At 46.0% G+C, this 13710-nt stretch overlaps 1 protein-coding gene across 4 annotated transcripts in view; it reads left to right on the top strand.

The window, feature by feature from the left end:
* Positions 1-13710, top strand: part of LOC137346839 (transient receptor potential cation channel subfamily V member 3-like) — a 68999-nt gene that overhangs the window by 35614 nt on the left and 19675 nt on the right. For all 4 annotated transcript variants that reach the window (XM_068010759.1, XM_068010760.1, XM_068010762.1 and 1 more), the window contains exons 7-13: positions 188-238; positions 1601-1734; positions 5039-5218; positions 5327-5470; positions 9503-9792; positions 12532-12708; positions 13115-13273. In XM_068010759.1, coding sequence (XP_067866860.1) covers positions 188-238; positions 1601-1734; positions 5039-5218; positions 5327-5470; positions 9503-9792; positions 12532-12708; positions 13115-13273 — 1135 coding nt within the window. The remainder of the gene's footprint in view (positions 1-187; positions 239-1600; positions 1735-5038; positions 5219-5326; positions 5471-9502; positions 9793-12531; positions 12709-13114; positions 13274-13710) is intronic.

Below are 13710 nucleotides of genomic sequence, written 5' to 3'. Positions count from 1 at the left end.
AGGGCCTGTTTCAGTGCTGTATCTCTAATCTAATCTAATTGCTGAATGAGCAGCATTTCTGCTTAAAGCCTGCTCCCAGAGGTGAAAGGATAGTGTTTGATCTGATCTTCAATCCATGTTTCGCTCTGTGGAAGAATATTGAAACTCTTATTTATTATTTTGTGGTCCCTGTGGCCACATTGAACAGTGGTGAAGCTACGTGTCCCGTTGAGGAGGAGGATATAACAGATGGACCCAGGTGAGAACCTCTCTCCTTCCTCTGGCACTCTTGGCAGTATTGTCAGTGACGGAAAACTGTGCCGCCCATGAAGAGAAACATCTTGGGTTATGATATTTTTTTAGGAGGGTCAGAATAGAATGAAAGAAAGAAATTGCATTTCTATAGCGCCTTTCACAACCTCAGGATAGGATGTCCCAAAGTGCTTCACAGCCAATGAAGGACTTTTTAAGCGTAGCGACGATTGCAATTTGGAGAAACTTGGGCTTCAATCTACACAGCAAGATCCCTCAAACAGCAATGAGATAAAAGATCAGATAAACATTGGCCAGGTCACTGGGAAGAAGTGCCCTACTCTTCCTCAGATAGTTGCCACAGGTACCCACCTAAGGATAAAGAGGCCTTCAGTTTAACATCTCATCTGAAAGACGGCACCTCCAACAGAGCAGCACTCCCTCAGTACTGGCCCTGGGTGTATCAGTCTGGGTTATGTGCTCCAGTCTTTGGAGGGGCATTATTGTTTCTTTTCAGCTCTTCAGCTCTAGGAAAATCCTTTATCCCAGTGAAATCAGGAGCTCACTGTGGGGGAAAACTTTATTTTTAATATGTTCTCAGTGTGTGGGTGACTCGGACAAGGCTATGTTTATCACCCATCCCCCATCATATTAAGAGTAGGGTTACCAACTCTGACGACATAGTCCTGGAGGTCAATCACATGCCATCCAATTGCATGATGGCCCTAATTAAGAGTCCACCATGTAGAGCGTGGCTACCCGACCTGAAACTGACGGGACCCGATGACATGTGTCAGATTCGGGTCGCTCGTCCGGGTCCAGCATTTGGGCCCGGGTCAGGTTGGACACAGTGACAACCAGACGTCAAGGCGGGAAACATTCCGCAATGGTCTGCAGTGAGTGATTCCATTGAGCACAACCTCTTTAATATAACCAAATTTATTCCGGTGGTCGGGTAAAAATGAAAGGACTCAGGTTTCGTTTGCAGAACGTTACCACCATATAGGGAGAGCCTGGAGTCACATGTAGACCAGACTCCAGGTACGGTTCTTCTCTCTGATGGACATTAGTTTGGGCTTTTAACAACAATCTAGCAATTTTTGTGGTTATTTTACTGAATTCACTTTCCCCAACCAGCTATGGCGAGATTTGAATACACAACATTTGGATTACTAATCTGGTGCTATCACCACTAGGCTACCATTAGCCCCAAGAGTTAGGGGCACAGACACACACCCCAACACTCTGCATGCAATGCTCCTGAGAGCAGTTCATATGGCGAGTGGGGGGTGCTGGTGGAACAGCTAGGAAACTGCAAAAGATGTTAAGATATTGATGGAAAACTGAACACTTGTCTTCTTCTGTCAAGATTTCAGCTCGACTTCAAGACATTAAGGCTTCAGCTCTTCAATGCTATATTTGAAGGAGATCTGGACACCATAGATGCCCTACTTCAAAAGATCGAGGAATCTAATGGTTGTCTTTCTCACCAAAAGCTAAAAGGTACAGACCAAAAGAGAGAGAGAAACTGTATTTATAAAACATGCACAATCCTGTCTCTCAGAAACTTCTCAACAGCTGTGACGATTTGTATTTGAAATGCAATGACCCTCGTTATATGAACAAACACACCACACACTGAGCAAGCAGCAAGCAAACAAGGGCCTTGGTTTAATGTCTCACCCAAACAATGACACTCCCTCAAGTCCTGCTTTTGTTCTCAGGAAATTTTGGGTTGGGGTATTTGAGTAATTTGAGACATGACGTGATGAGTGTAGCATGCTTGTGGTAGGTAGATTCCTTCTTTGGCCTCCTTATCTCGAGAGACAATGGGTAAGCGCCTGGAGGTGGTCAGTGGTTTGTGGAGCAGTGCCTGGAGTGACTATAAAGGCCAATTCTAGAGTGACAGGCTCTTCCACAGGTGCTGCAGAAAAATTTGTTTGTCGGGGCTGTTACACAGTTGGCTCTCCCCTTGCGCCTCTGTCTTTTTTCCTGCCAACTGCTAAGTCTTTTCGACACGCCACGCTTTAGCCCCGCCTTTATGGCTGCCCGCCATAAAGGTAGATTGGATGAGAATAAAGTCAAAAAGGATTACTCCCTCATGTTGGTTATCTTGGGTGGGGGACTTCAATAAAAGAAAAAGAAAGCTTTGCATTTCTATAATGCCTTTCAGACCTCAGGACATCACAAAGCATTTCACAGCCAATGAGGTACTTTTTTGAAGTGCAGTCATGGTTGTAATGTAGGAAACACAGCAACCAATTTACACACAGCAAGATCCCACAAACAGCAATGTGATGATGACCAGATAATCTGTTTTATTGATGTTGCTTGAGCTTAAATATTGGCCCAGGATATGGGGGAGAACTCCCCTGCTCTTCTTCAAAATAGTGGCTGTGGGATCTTTTGTGCCCATTTGAGAGGAAAGTGGGGACTGGGTTTAATATCTCATCTGAAAGATATCACCCAGGTTCACCAGCAAGAATGGCTCGGCAGCACCAACACTGACAGCTGGCCGGGTTCTGAAGGATGCTATTGTCAGACAGGCCCTCTCTATTCAGTATAGAGGAGAAGGTGTGAGACATACATTCCCCCTTGTAAGATTTGATAAGATAGGGGTGTTTTATACCCCCTTTTAAGGTGGGAACAGACTTGGCAGCACAAAGCTTGTTATGAATCGACTGTATTGAGGTAAAGGCAAGGATAAGTTTGTTAAGTTTTAAGATAAACCATAGTCTCAAACTCAGGCAGTAATTAACAATCTAACACAGATACTACCTGTATTAGAGACTGGATGGCAGAGCACACGACTCTTTCTCTTGCAGCTTTTGGTCTTCCAAGTTCTCTTTGTCGGCCTCTCTCTCTCTCTCTCATCTCCTGTTGTTCAAAAATTCTCTGCCATACAGTATCAAAGACAAGACTTCTTTTATCCCGGCAGCTTTCCAGTTAACCCTCCCCTCTCCCAATCAGTGATTAGTCTTGTATTAAAGGATGCCTTTCTTAACCAACCAAGGATTGTTTTTTGATGGTTGCTAACCTTTCAGATTTGCACAAGTAGTACCCCTTTGTGTCGACTCCTTTATCTCAATGATTTTACATTTCGAGGATGCCTTTCTCACTACAAGACAAATCTACGCAGAAGCTGTTTCCACTGTCTGCTGTCAAGGTCTCCCTGTTTTTGCTGCAAGTAAGCATTTTAAAACTTGACATAATCTCCAAGAATCCCTCTGCCTTGACATCTTGTCTATATTGTGCCCTATTTCCTAGGTTTTCCCTCTTTACCACACTACAAAGAAGAATAAAGTTGTTAGTTTATGATAATAAGTTAGTTGTTAGTTTATAATAGCTGAATTTTAATAATTACTATGCTGGTTAGTAACTTTTGGTAACCTAATAATCTTACACCCTAAATCAGAAACAGAGTTCGACACTTACCAATAATATAAGAAAATTAAAGATGACAAAGATTATAAATCACTGGTTCAGTCTCAGCTGGAGTATTTGTGTCCATTTCTGGGCACCACACTTTAGGAAGGATGTCAGGGCCTTGGCGAGGGTGCGGAGGAGATTTACCAGAATGGGACCAGGGATGAGAGTTATGTGGAGAAGCTGCGATTGTTCTCTTTAGAGGAAGTAAAGGTAAGGACAGATTTGACAGAGTTGGTCAAAATTATGAAGGGTCTTGATAGAGTAAATAGGGAGAAACAGTTTCCAGTGGCAGAAGGGTCTGTAACCAGAGGACACAGATTTAAGGGAATCGGCAAAAGCACGAGAGGGGAAATGGGGAAAACAAAATTCACTAACTACCTGAGAGGATGGCGGAATCAGATTCCAGAAGAACATTCAAAAGGACATGTACTTGAAAAGGACGGATTTCCCGGGTTATGAGGAAAAAGCTAATTGGATTGCTCTTTCAAAGAGCTGGCACAGACACGACAGGCTGAATGGCCTCCTTCTGTCCTGTAACATTCTACGATTCCACGACATTACAAGATATCTAGAGGAAGAGAAAATAGCTAAAAAGAGTCAACACGGGTATGAGAAAAGAAGATCGTGCTTGACAAACCTAATAGAGTTCTTTGGGGAGGTGGTGGATGGGGCAAGTGCAGTGGATGTAGTGTATGTGGACTTTTAGAAAGTCTTTGACCATGCAGAAGATCATTGGAGAGGGTTAAGGGGGAAGGAATTAGGGGAGGATAGTAAATACATTTACAGGAATGAAATCCACATATTGTGAGGACATAGGTGTTGGGGTTACACTGTTTATTCCTGACTAGTTTTAGTGGAAGACTCAAAATTCTTCTGGGAACCCAAATTGATAACTTCATAAAGGAACTTCATAAATGTGGGAATGCAACATGAGGTCAGTGAGATAAATACAGCTTGAGATGAACTTTGGAAGACCTGGTGATCCCTGTTATGTAGAAGTTTGCAGGGAGGGGAATGTTGGATTGTCAATTCAATGTTGCAATCATTCCATCAACTTAGAAAAGTTGCGAGGAAAGATGATTGAATCCAGGCCACTGAACTTGTAAAAACAATGGGGAGACGGTAAGGTTGGTATTTGGGAAAGATAATAATAAATAGGTTCAAAGAGCCTCCTCCATCAAAGTCCACCTTGTGATCTAGTCAGGTGTGAGTGTGGCTGAGTGTTCAGGTCTGTTCCTCCTTGGAAATAGAGCAAAATGTGATCAGAACGATCCCTCAAGAGTTGGGGTTGAGTGGGTGACAGTTGAGCAGAGTTTGTGGAAGGAGTACGCTTCATGGTTCTTCCCTCACTCTGTGCTTTCTTGTGCAACTCACACAGATCCAAACACTGGCCAGACCTGTCTGATGAAAGCCTTGCTAAAAATAACAAACAAAACAGAAGAACTTGCCCAAGACAATAAAACGGTGGAGATCGTCAAGAAGCTAATCTCCTTTTCAAAGAAGACAGGGAACCTGAAACCCTTCATTAACGCAGCCTACACTGACAAGATTTACAGAGGTACGAAGCCACATTGGTCAATTCCATTTTCCTCGCTTTCTGTGAGAAATACTGGACACTTTCTACATGTGGGATTGAAGGTAAATTGTGATGTCTTCCTGTCTGTAGGACAGACGAGTCTTCACATTGCTGTGGAACGCAGGAGGTGTGACCTGGTCGAATTCTTGGTCAGAAACGGAGCTGCTGTTGATGTCATGGCCAAAGGAAGATTTTTTCGCAACAAGAAACACAAGCAATGTTCCTTCTACTTTGGTGAGTTCAAAACTGTAACATCTTAAATGCAACAGGCACAAAGACAGATATACACAGGCCAACAACGGATAGGTACATACAGACCAACACACACACTGACAGATACACAGACCAACACTCACACACTGACAGATACACAGACCAACACGCACACACACTGACAGATACACAGATCAACATACACACTGACAGATACACAGACCAACACACACACTGACAGATACACAGACCAACACACACACACTGACAGATACACAGACCAACATACACACTGACAGATACACAGACCAACACTCACACACACTGACAGATACACAGACCAACACACACACACTGACAGATACACAGACCAACACTCACACACTGACAGATCCACCGATCAACATACACACTGACAGATACACAGACCAACACACACACACTGACAGATACACAGACCAACACTCACACACTGACAGATACACAGACCAACACTCACACACACTGACAGATACACCGATCAACATACACACTGACAGATACACAGATCAACACACACACACTGACAGATACACAGACCAACACTCACACACACTGACAGATACACAGACCAACACACACACTGACAGATACACAGACCAACACTCACACACACTGACAGATACACAGATCAACACACACACTGACAGATACACAGACCAACACTCACACACACTGACAGATACACAGACCAACACTCACACACTGACAGATACACAGACCACCATATACACTGACAGATACACAGACCAACACTCACACACACTGACAGATACACAGACCAACACATACACACTGACAGATACACAGACCAACATACACACTGACAGATACACAGACCAACACTCACACACACTGACAGATACACAGACCAACACACACACACTGACAGATACACAGACCAACAAACACACACACTGATAGATACACAGACCAACATGCACACACACTGACAGATACACAGACCAACACACACACACTGACAGATACACAAACCAACACACACACACTGACAGATACACAGACCAACACTCACACACTGACAGATACACAGACCAACACTCACACACTGACAGATACACCGATCAACATACACACTGACAGATACACAGACCAACACACACACACTGACAGATACACAGACCAACACTCACACACTGACAGATACACAGACCACCATATACACTGACAGATACACAGACCAACACTCTCACACACTGACAGATACACAGACCAACACATACACACTGACAGATACACAGACCAACATACACACTGACAGATACACAGACCAACACTCACACACACTGACAGATACACAGACCAACACACACACACTGACAGATACACAGACCAACAAACACACACACTGATAGATACACAGACCAACATGCACACACACTGACAGATACACAGACCAACACACACACACTGACAGATACACAAACCAACACACACACACTGGCAGATACACAGATCAACACATACACTGACAGATACACAGACCAACAAACACACACACTGACAGATACACAGACCAACACTCACACACTGACAGATACACAGACCAACACTCACACACACTGACAGATACACCGATCAACATACACACTGACAGATACACAGACCAACACACACAAACTGACAGATACACAAACCAACACACACACACTGACAGATATACAGACCAACACACACACTGACAGATACACAAACCAACACACACACACTGACAGATACACAGATCAACACACACACACACTGATAGATACACAGACCAACACGCACACATACTGACAGATACACAGACCAACACACACACACACACTGACAGATACACATACACTGACAGATATACAGACCAACACACACACACTGACAGATACACAGACCAACAAACATACACACTGACAGACATACAGACCAACATGCACACACTGACAGATACACAGACCAACACGCACACACACACTGACAGATACACAGACACTGACAGATATACAGACCAACACACACACACTGACAGATATACAGACCAACACACACACACTGACAGATACACAGACCAACAAACATACACACTGACAGACATACAGACCAACACACACACACTGACAGATACACAAACCAACACACACACACTGATAGATACACAGACCAACACACACACACTGACAGATATACAGACCAACACACACACACTGACAGATACACAGACCAACAAACACACACACTGACAGATACACAGACCAACACTCACACACACTGACAGATACACAGACCAACACACACACTGACAGATACACAGACACTCACGGATATACAGACCAACACGCACACACTGACAGATACACAGACCAACACACACACACACACTGACAGATACACAGACCAACACACACACACATACTGACAGATACACAGATCAACACACACACTGACAGATACACAGACCAACAAACACACACACTGGTAGATACACAGACCAACACACACACACACACTGACAGATACACAGACACTGACAGATATACAGACCAACACACACACTGACAGATATACAGACCAACACATACACACACTGACAGATACACAGACCAACACACACACACACTGACAGATACACAGACCAAAACACACACATACTGACAGATACACAGATCAACACACACACTGACAGATACACAGACCAACAAACACACACACTGACAGACATACAGACCAACACACACACACATACTGACAGATACACAGATCAACACACACACTGACAGATACACAGACCAACAAACACACACACTGGCAGATACACAGACCAACACACACACACACACACTGACAGATACACAGACCAACACACACACTGACAGAGATACAGACCAACACGCACACACACTGACAGATACACAGACCAACACACACACATACTGACAGATACACAGACCAACACACACACACACTGACAGATACACAGACCAACAAACACTCACACTGACAGACATACAGACCAACACACACACACTGACAGATACACAGACCAACACACACACACACTCACGTGTGAACTGAAGCACATCCGCAGCGAGACTGGTGTAGACAGATGGCTGAATGGATAAATAAACTAGTGAAGACACAGCTGGATAGAATGGTGGACAAATGCACAGATAGTCCACTGTCACTTTTCCTTCCCTTTGTGCAGCTGACTGTATAATTCAGGAGCTGGGAAGTCGGGGGAAGCCTCTCACAGCTCACAACATGTCCTAAATCACTGAGTAACTTTCAATCGAACTCGGCTCCCCCCTCTCATCCTCTGTGTCTCAGATGGTAGATGCTTCCCCTGTGGGTAGCCGAGCCACATAGACTAGAGAAGTGCTGGGTTTTGATCCCTATCTGTGATGGGCCACATTCCCAGGGAGAATGCTACATTGGTTTCTGCCCCTGGAATACCAGTGAGTGTTTTACATCCTCACCACTATCCAGTGACTCCCACTGGAAGACACATGTATGTCAGTACGGATATCGGGCGGGGAACACCACCACCTGCAGGTTCCCCTCCAAGTCACACACCATCCTGACTTGGAACTATATCGCCGCTCCTTCACTGTCGCTGGGTCAAAATCCTGGAATTCCCTTCCTTACAGCACTGTGGGTGTACCTACCTCACATGGATTGCAGCAGTTCAAGAAGGCAGCTCACCACCACCTTCTCAAGGGCAATTAGGGATGGACAATAAATGCTGGCCTGGCCAGTGACGCCCACATCCCATGAACGAATAAAAAAGGAACATGGTCAGGATAGGGCTGTGATGTCCTCCACAGTCAAATAGCTGGGGAATGTTACTGTGACAATGTGAGGTACAGTAGTGCTGATCTATCATGCTGCGGGGAGAGTCAAAGCCTCTGGGAAAGGCGAGTGGGGCGGCGGGTTGGCAGAGAGTTTTGTTAACCAGATGCAGACGGAGACTAGACTTACAGTGTTGTGCTATTCCCCCCCACCTCCAAACACCGGCTGCAGGAGGGTTCCCGCTCAGTCTGGCTGCCTGCACCAACCAGCTGGACATTGTGACTTTCCTGATTGAGCACGGTGCCAATCCCAGGGCACAGGACCGCGCCGGGAACACGGTGCTGCACGCCCTGGTGTCTATCGCTTATGACACGCTGGAGACACGGAGCTTCGTGGCGGAGATGTATGACTTCATCCTGATGAAGAGCACCGACATGGAGCCCCATGGCAACCTGGAGAAGATCACCAACAGGGAGGGCCTGACACCACTGCATCTGGCTGCTGACACTGGCAAGATCGGGGTACGTTCCAAATAAAGTCCTTCCTGAGTCATGACTCTCCTTAGGTTGTGGGCATCATTGGCAGTGACTGGCTTTCACTCGCCATTCCTAGTTTTCCCTGAGGAGGGGGTTGGGAGATGTTGTGAGGGGCGGGGGAGGCTACTTCAGTGGTTTGTACAACTGAGTGGCCATTTCACAGGGCAGTTAAGAGCCAACCAGGTTGGTGTGAGACTGGAGTCACATATAGGCCCAGACTGGGTGGCAGGTTTCCTTCACTACAAGACATTAGTGAATTAGTTGGGTTTTTGAGACAATCCGACAGCTTCATGTTCACTCTGAGAGCAGATTTTTATTTCGAGATGTTTAAAATGAATTAACATTTTCCAACTCCGCTGGGATTTGAACTCAGGTTCTGTTGGATTATTATTACCAAACTTCTAGGTTGCTAGCTCAGTAACATAGCCACTACATTACTGCACCCCACACAACCAAACAGTCCCCACAAACGCTCCAGTCAATCAGAAGGCAAATCCGGGAAGGAACTGGACAAATTCCTGAGAATGGGTGACATTCCAGATTATAAAGGACAGGTTGGTGGGAGGCTGGGATTCATGAAACACCACAGTCACTGTGGCCATGGGCACTTTCAGGAAGTTAGAGAGGAATTTCCTAGAGTTTTCCTGTCCTTTCCAGAACTTTCATTTCTTTTCCCAGACTTTCCTGCCTTTTTCCCTGAGTTTCTGGATCTTCGTCGAGTTTTCCTGTTGTTTCCCAGGGTTTACTGTGTGTTGACTCCTATCAGAGATTTTCTATTGGATGCTCTGTGCTGATGACGGGGAGTCTTGCGAAAGGCAGCCTGTGCTGTGTTTGCACCTTACAAATTGCACCAGAGGGCCTGCTCCAATTATTTGTACAGACTCTTGCTCAGATCCCATCTGGAATAACTGGGTTCAGTTCTGGGCACCGCACCTCAGGAAGAAGGGGGTGCAGCACAGATTCACCAGAATGATCCTGGGGCTGAAAGGGTTAAATTATGAGGACAGGTTACACAGACTAGGCTTGTATTCTCTTGTATATCGAAGATTAAGGAGTAATCTAATCAAGGTGTTTAAGATGATTAAAGGATTTGCTAGGATAGATAGAGAGAAACTAGGCTGGGCATCAATCCGGAGGTGGGGAGGATTGGGTTTAACTCCAGGAATCCAGAAGAATGAGCTTCCCCGAGGCCCTGCCGGATTTAACAGCAGCACCTGAAGACTATTTTTTCTCTGTTTTCCGGCCACAGCCAGATTGAGAGGCTGAGGGGGGACTCAGCGTCCAGGATCCTATTGGGGAGCGGAGAGGAGGGAGGGCCGGGTCAGAGGCATCGGGGGGAGACCAGAAATTTTGGAGGAGATTGGAGGAATCAGAGTGGGGGGGGGGGGGGTGGGGGGGAGGAAATTGGAAGGATCGGGGAGAGATTGGAAGGATCAGGGAGAGAGTGGAAGGATCTGGGAGAGATTGGAAGGATCTGGGAGAGATTGGAAGGGTCGGGGAGAGATTGGAAGGATCTGGGAGAGATTGGAAGGATCAGGGAGAGAGTGGAAGGATCTGGGAGAGATTGGAAGGATCAGGGAGAGAGTGGAAGGATCTGGGAGAGATTGGAAGGATCTGGGAGAGATTGGAAGGGTCGGGGAGAGATTGGAAGGATCGGGGAGAGATTGGAAGGATCTGGGAGAGATTGGAAGGGTCGGGGAGAGATTGGAAGGGTCGGGGAGAGATTGGAAGGATCGGGGAAAGGTTGGAAGGGTCGGGGAGAGATTGGAAGGGTCGGGGAGAGATTGGAAGGGTTGGGGAGCGATTGGAAGGGTTGGGGAGAGATTGGAAGGGTCGGGGAGAGATTGGAAGGGTTGGGGCGAGATCAGAACCATTGGGGGGGAGATCAGAAGTGTCGGGGGGGTGTCTGATGGTGGGTGTTGGTGAAAGGTAATCTAGATCTAGCATTCCTCAGCTTCCTTTAGCTCCTGGGTTTCCTGAGACCCTGAAAACTCGGCTGGCCAGGGTTAAATTTAAAATGGTGGTTAATTATAGGGCATGCAGCCTCATGGTAATTTCTAAGTTGCTAACCCACCTCCTGCGAGCAGGTTTATTGCTTGTGCCCCCCTCCCCCAACCCCCTATGTTAAAACTGGAAGTGGGTTGGAGGCAGGATTCAGATTCTTAACATTTTGATATCCCACCCAACCCAAACCTGCCTGTTTTGTGGGGTTAAATTCCTCCCACTATTTCCTCTGGTGGGGGGAGTCCAGAACAAGGGGGCAGAACTTTAAAATTCGAGCCAGGCTGTTCAGGGGTGATGTCAGGAAGCACTTCTTCACACAAAGTGGAGTGGAAATCTGGAACACTCTCCCCCAGAAAGCTGTGGATGCTGGGGGTGAATTGAAAATGTCAAAACCAATACTAGTAGGTTTTTGTTGGGTAAGGGTGTCACAGGATATGGAGCAAAGACAGGTAAATGGAGTTAAAAAAACAGATCATCTCGGATCTAACTGAATGATGGAACTGGCTCGAGGGGCTGAATGGCCTCTTCTTGTTCCCAATGTGCTCTGATGGGAGCTAGCTTCTTGCAGTGATTATTCCCCAGGGTCTCCTCTTGTGGTACCAAGAGATAGAGTCCCAGAGGGGCTGATATGAAAGCAGCCCTTACGTGACCTCACTGAGTTGAGAGTTTCTTTGAATATATATACCAGCTGGATACTAAACATTTCTTACATTTCTGCAGATATTTAAACATATTCTGGAAAGGGAAATAAAACAGAAGAAGTACAAGCACCTTTCTAGAAAGTTCACTGAGTGGGAATACGGACCCGTGTCTTGTTCTCTATACGACCTGTCTGGAGTCGATACAATTGAGGAGAACTCAGTGCTACAGACAGTGGTTTACAGCAGCAGGAACAGGGTATGTTATACTTCCACAGCTAATTGACCCCCCTCTCTCCCCTCCCCCCTTCCCTCCAGTTCCCCCCTTGGGGATGCTACAGTTGGCCTCCCATCCACTTCCCCCCTCACATCCCATCCCTTCCTTCCGTTCCACCTGCTCTTCCCCTCTCCTTGCTGCTGACGCCTACATATCGAGAATGAATAATTATCAAACACAATGTGCTCAGCTGTGATGCCCCATGCAGTGGGATAGCCTGCTGACAGTCCCCGTCTGGGCTCACACATGAAGACTTTCACTTGGAGGAAGTGTCTTAAGTGGCAGCGAGAGTCACAGGCGGTGGGAGGGGAGGAATTGTTTTTAGAAAACGAATGTTCACTAAGCAGGGACAGGCTGACGTTTAACAGAGCATGTCTGCTAATTCCAGAACCGTCATGAGATGCTCTGTGTGGAACCGATGAATGAACTCCTACAGAAGAAGTGGGAGGATTTTGGCGCGTACATATTTATTGCCAGCTTCTTGTTTTACCTCACGTACATCATCACCCTCACCATCGTGGCCTCCTACAGACCCCAAAGAAACAAGGTAGTGTATCAGGAGGAGAGCTGCCATTTCAAACTTTCTCCTTTAAACAATCGGGATCATAGCATTGAATATAGACATTCACAGATTTATGAAGCATACAGTTAATATTTATTATCAACAATAATTAAACACACCTATGGGCAGCACTGACAGTGTTATACCCCACTAGGCTATTGTATTTAAGTGCAAATAGTAATTCAATAAATCTGGAATTGAAAGCTAGTCTCAGTAATGGTGACCATGAAACTACCAGAAACCCATCTAGTTCACTTTTGTCATTTAGGGAAGGAAATCTGCCGTCCTTACCCGGTCTGGCCGACATGTGACTCCAGACCCACAGCAATGTGGTTGACTCTTAAATGCCCTCTGAAATGGCCTAGCAAGCCACTCAGTTGTATTCAAGAAGAGGGATCACCACCACCTTCTCAGGGGCAATT

Source organism: Heterodontus francisci, chromosome 30 (genome assembly GCF_036365525.1).
Source record: "Heterodontus francisci isolate sHetFra1 chromosome 30, sHetFra1.hap1, whole genome shotgun sequence".
NCBI classification, from domain to species: Eukaryota; Metazoa; Chordata; class Chondrichthyes; order Heterodontiformes; family Heterodontidae; genus Heterodontus; species Heterodontus francisci.
Note: the sequence above shows the minus strand (reverse complement) of the source record. Positions and strands in the feature narration are given on the sequence as shown.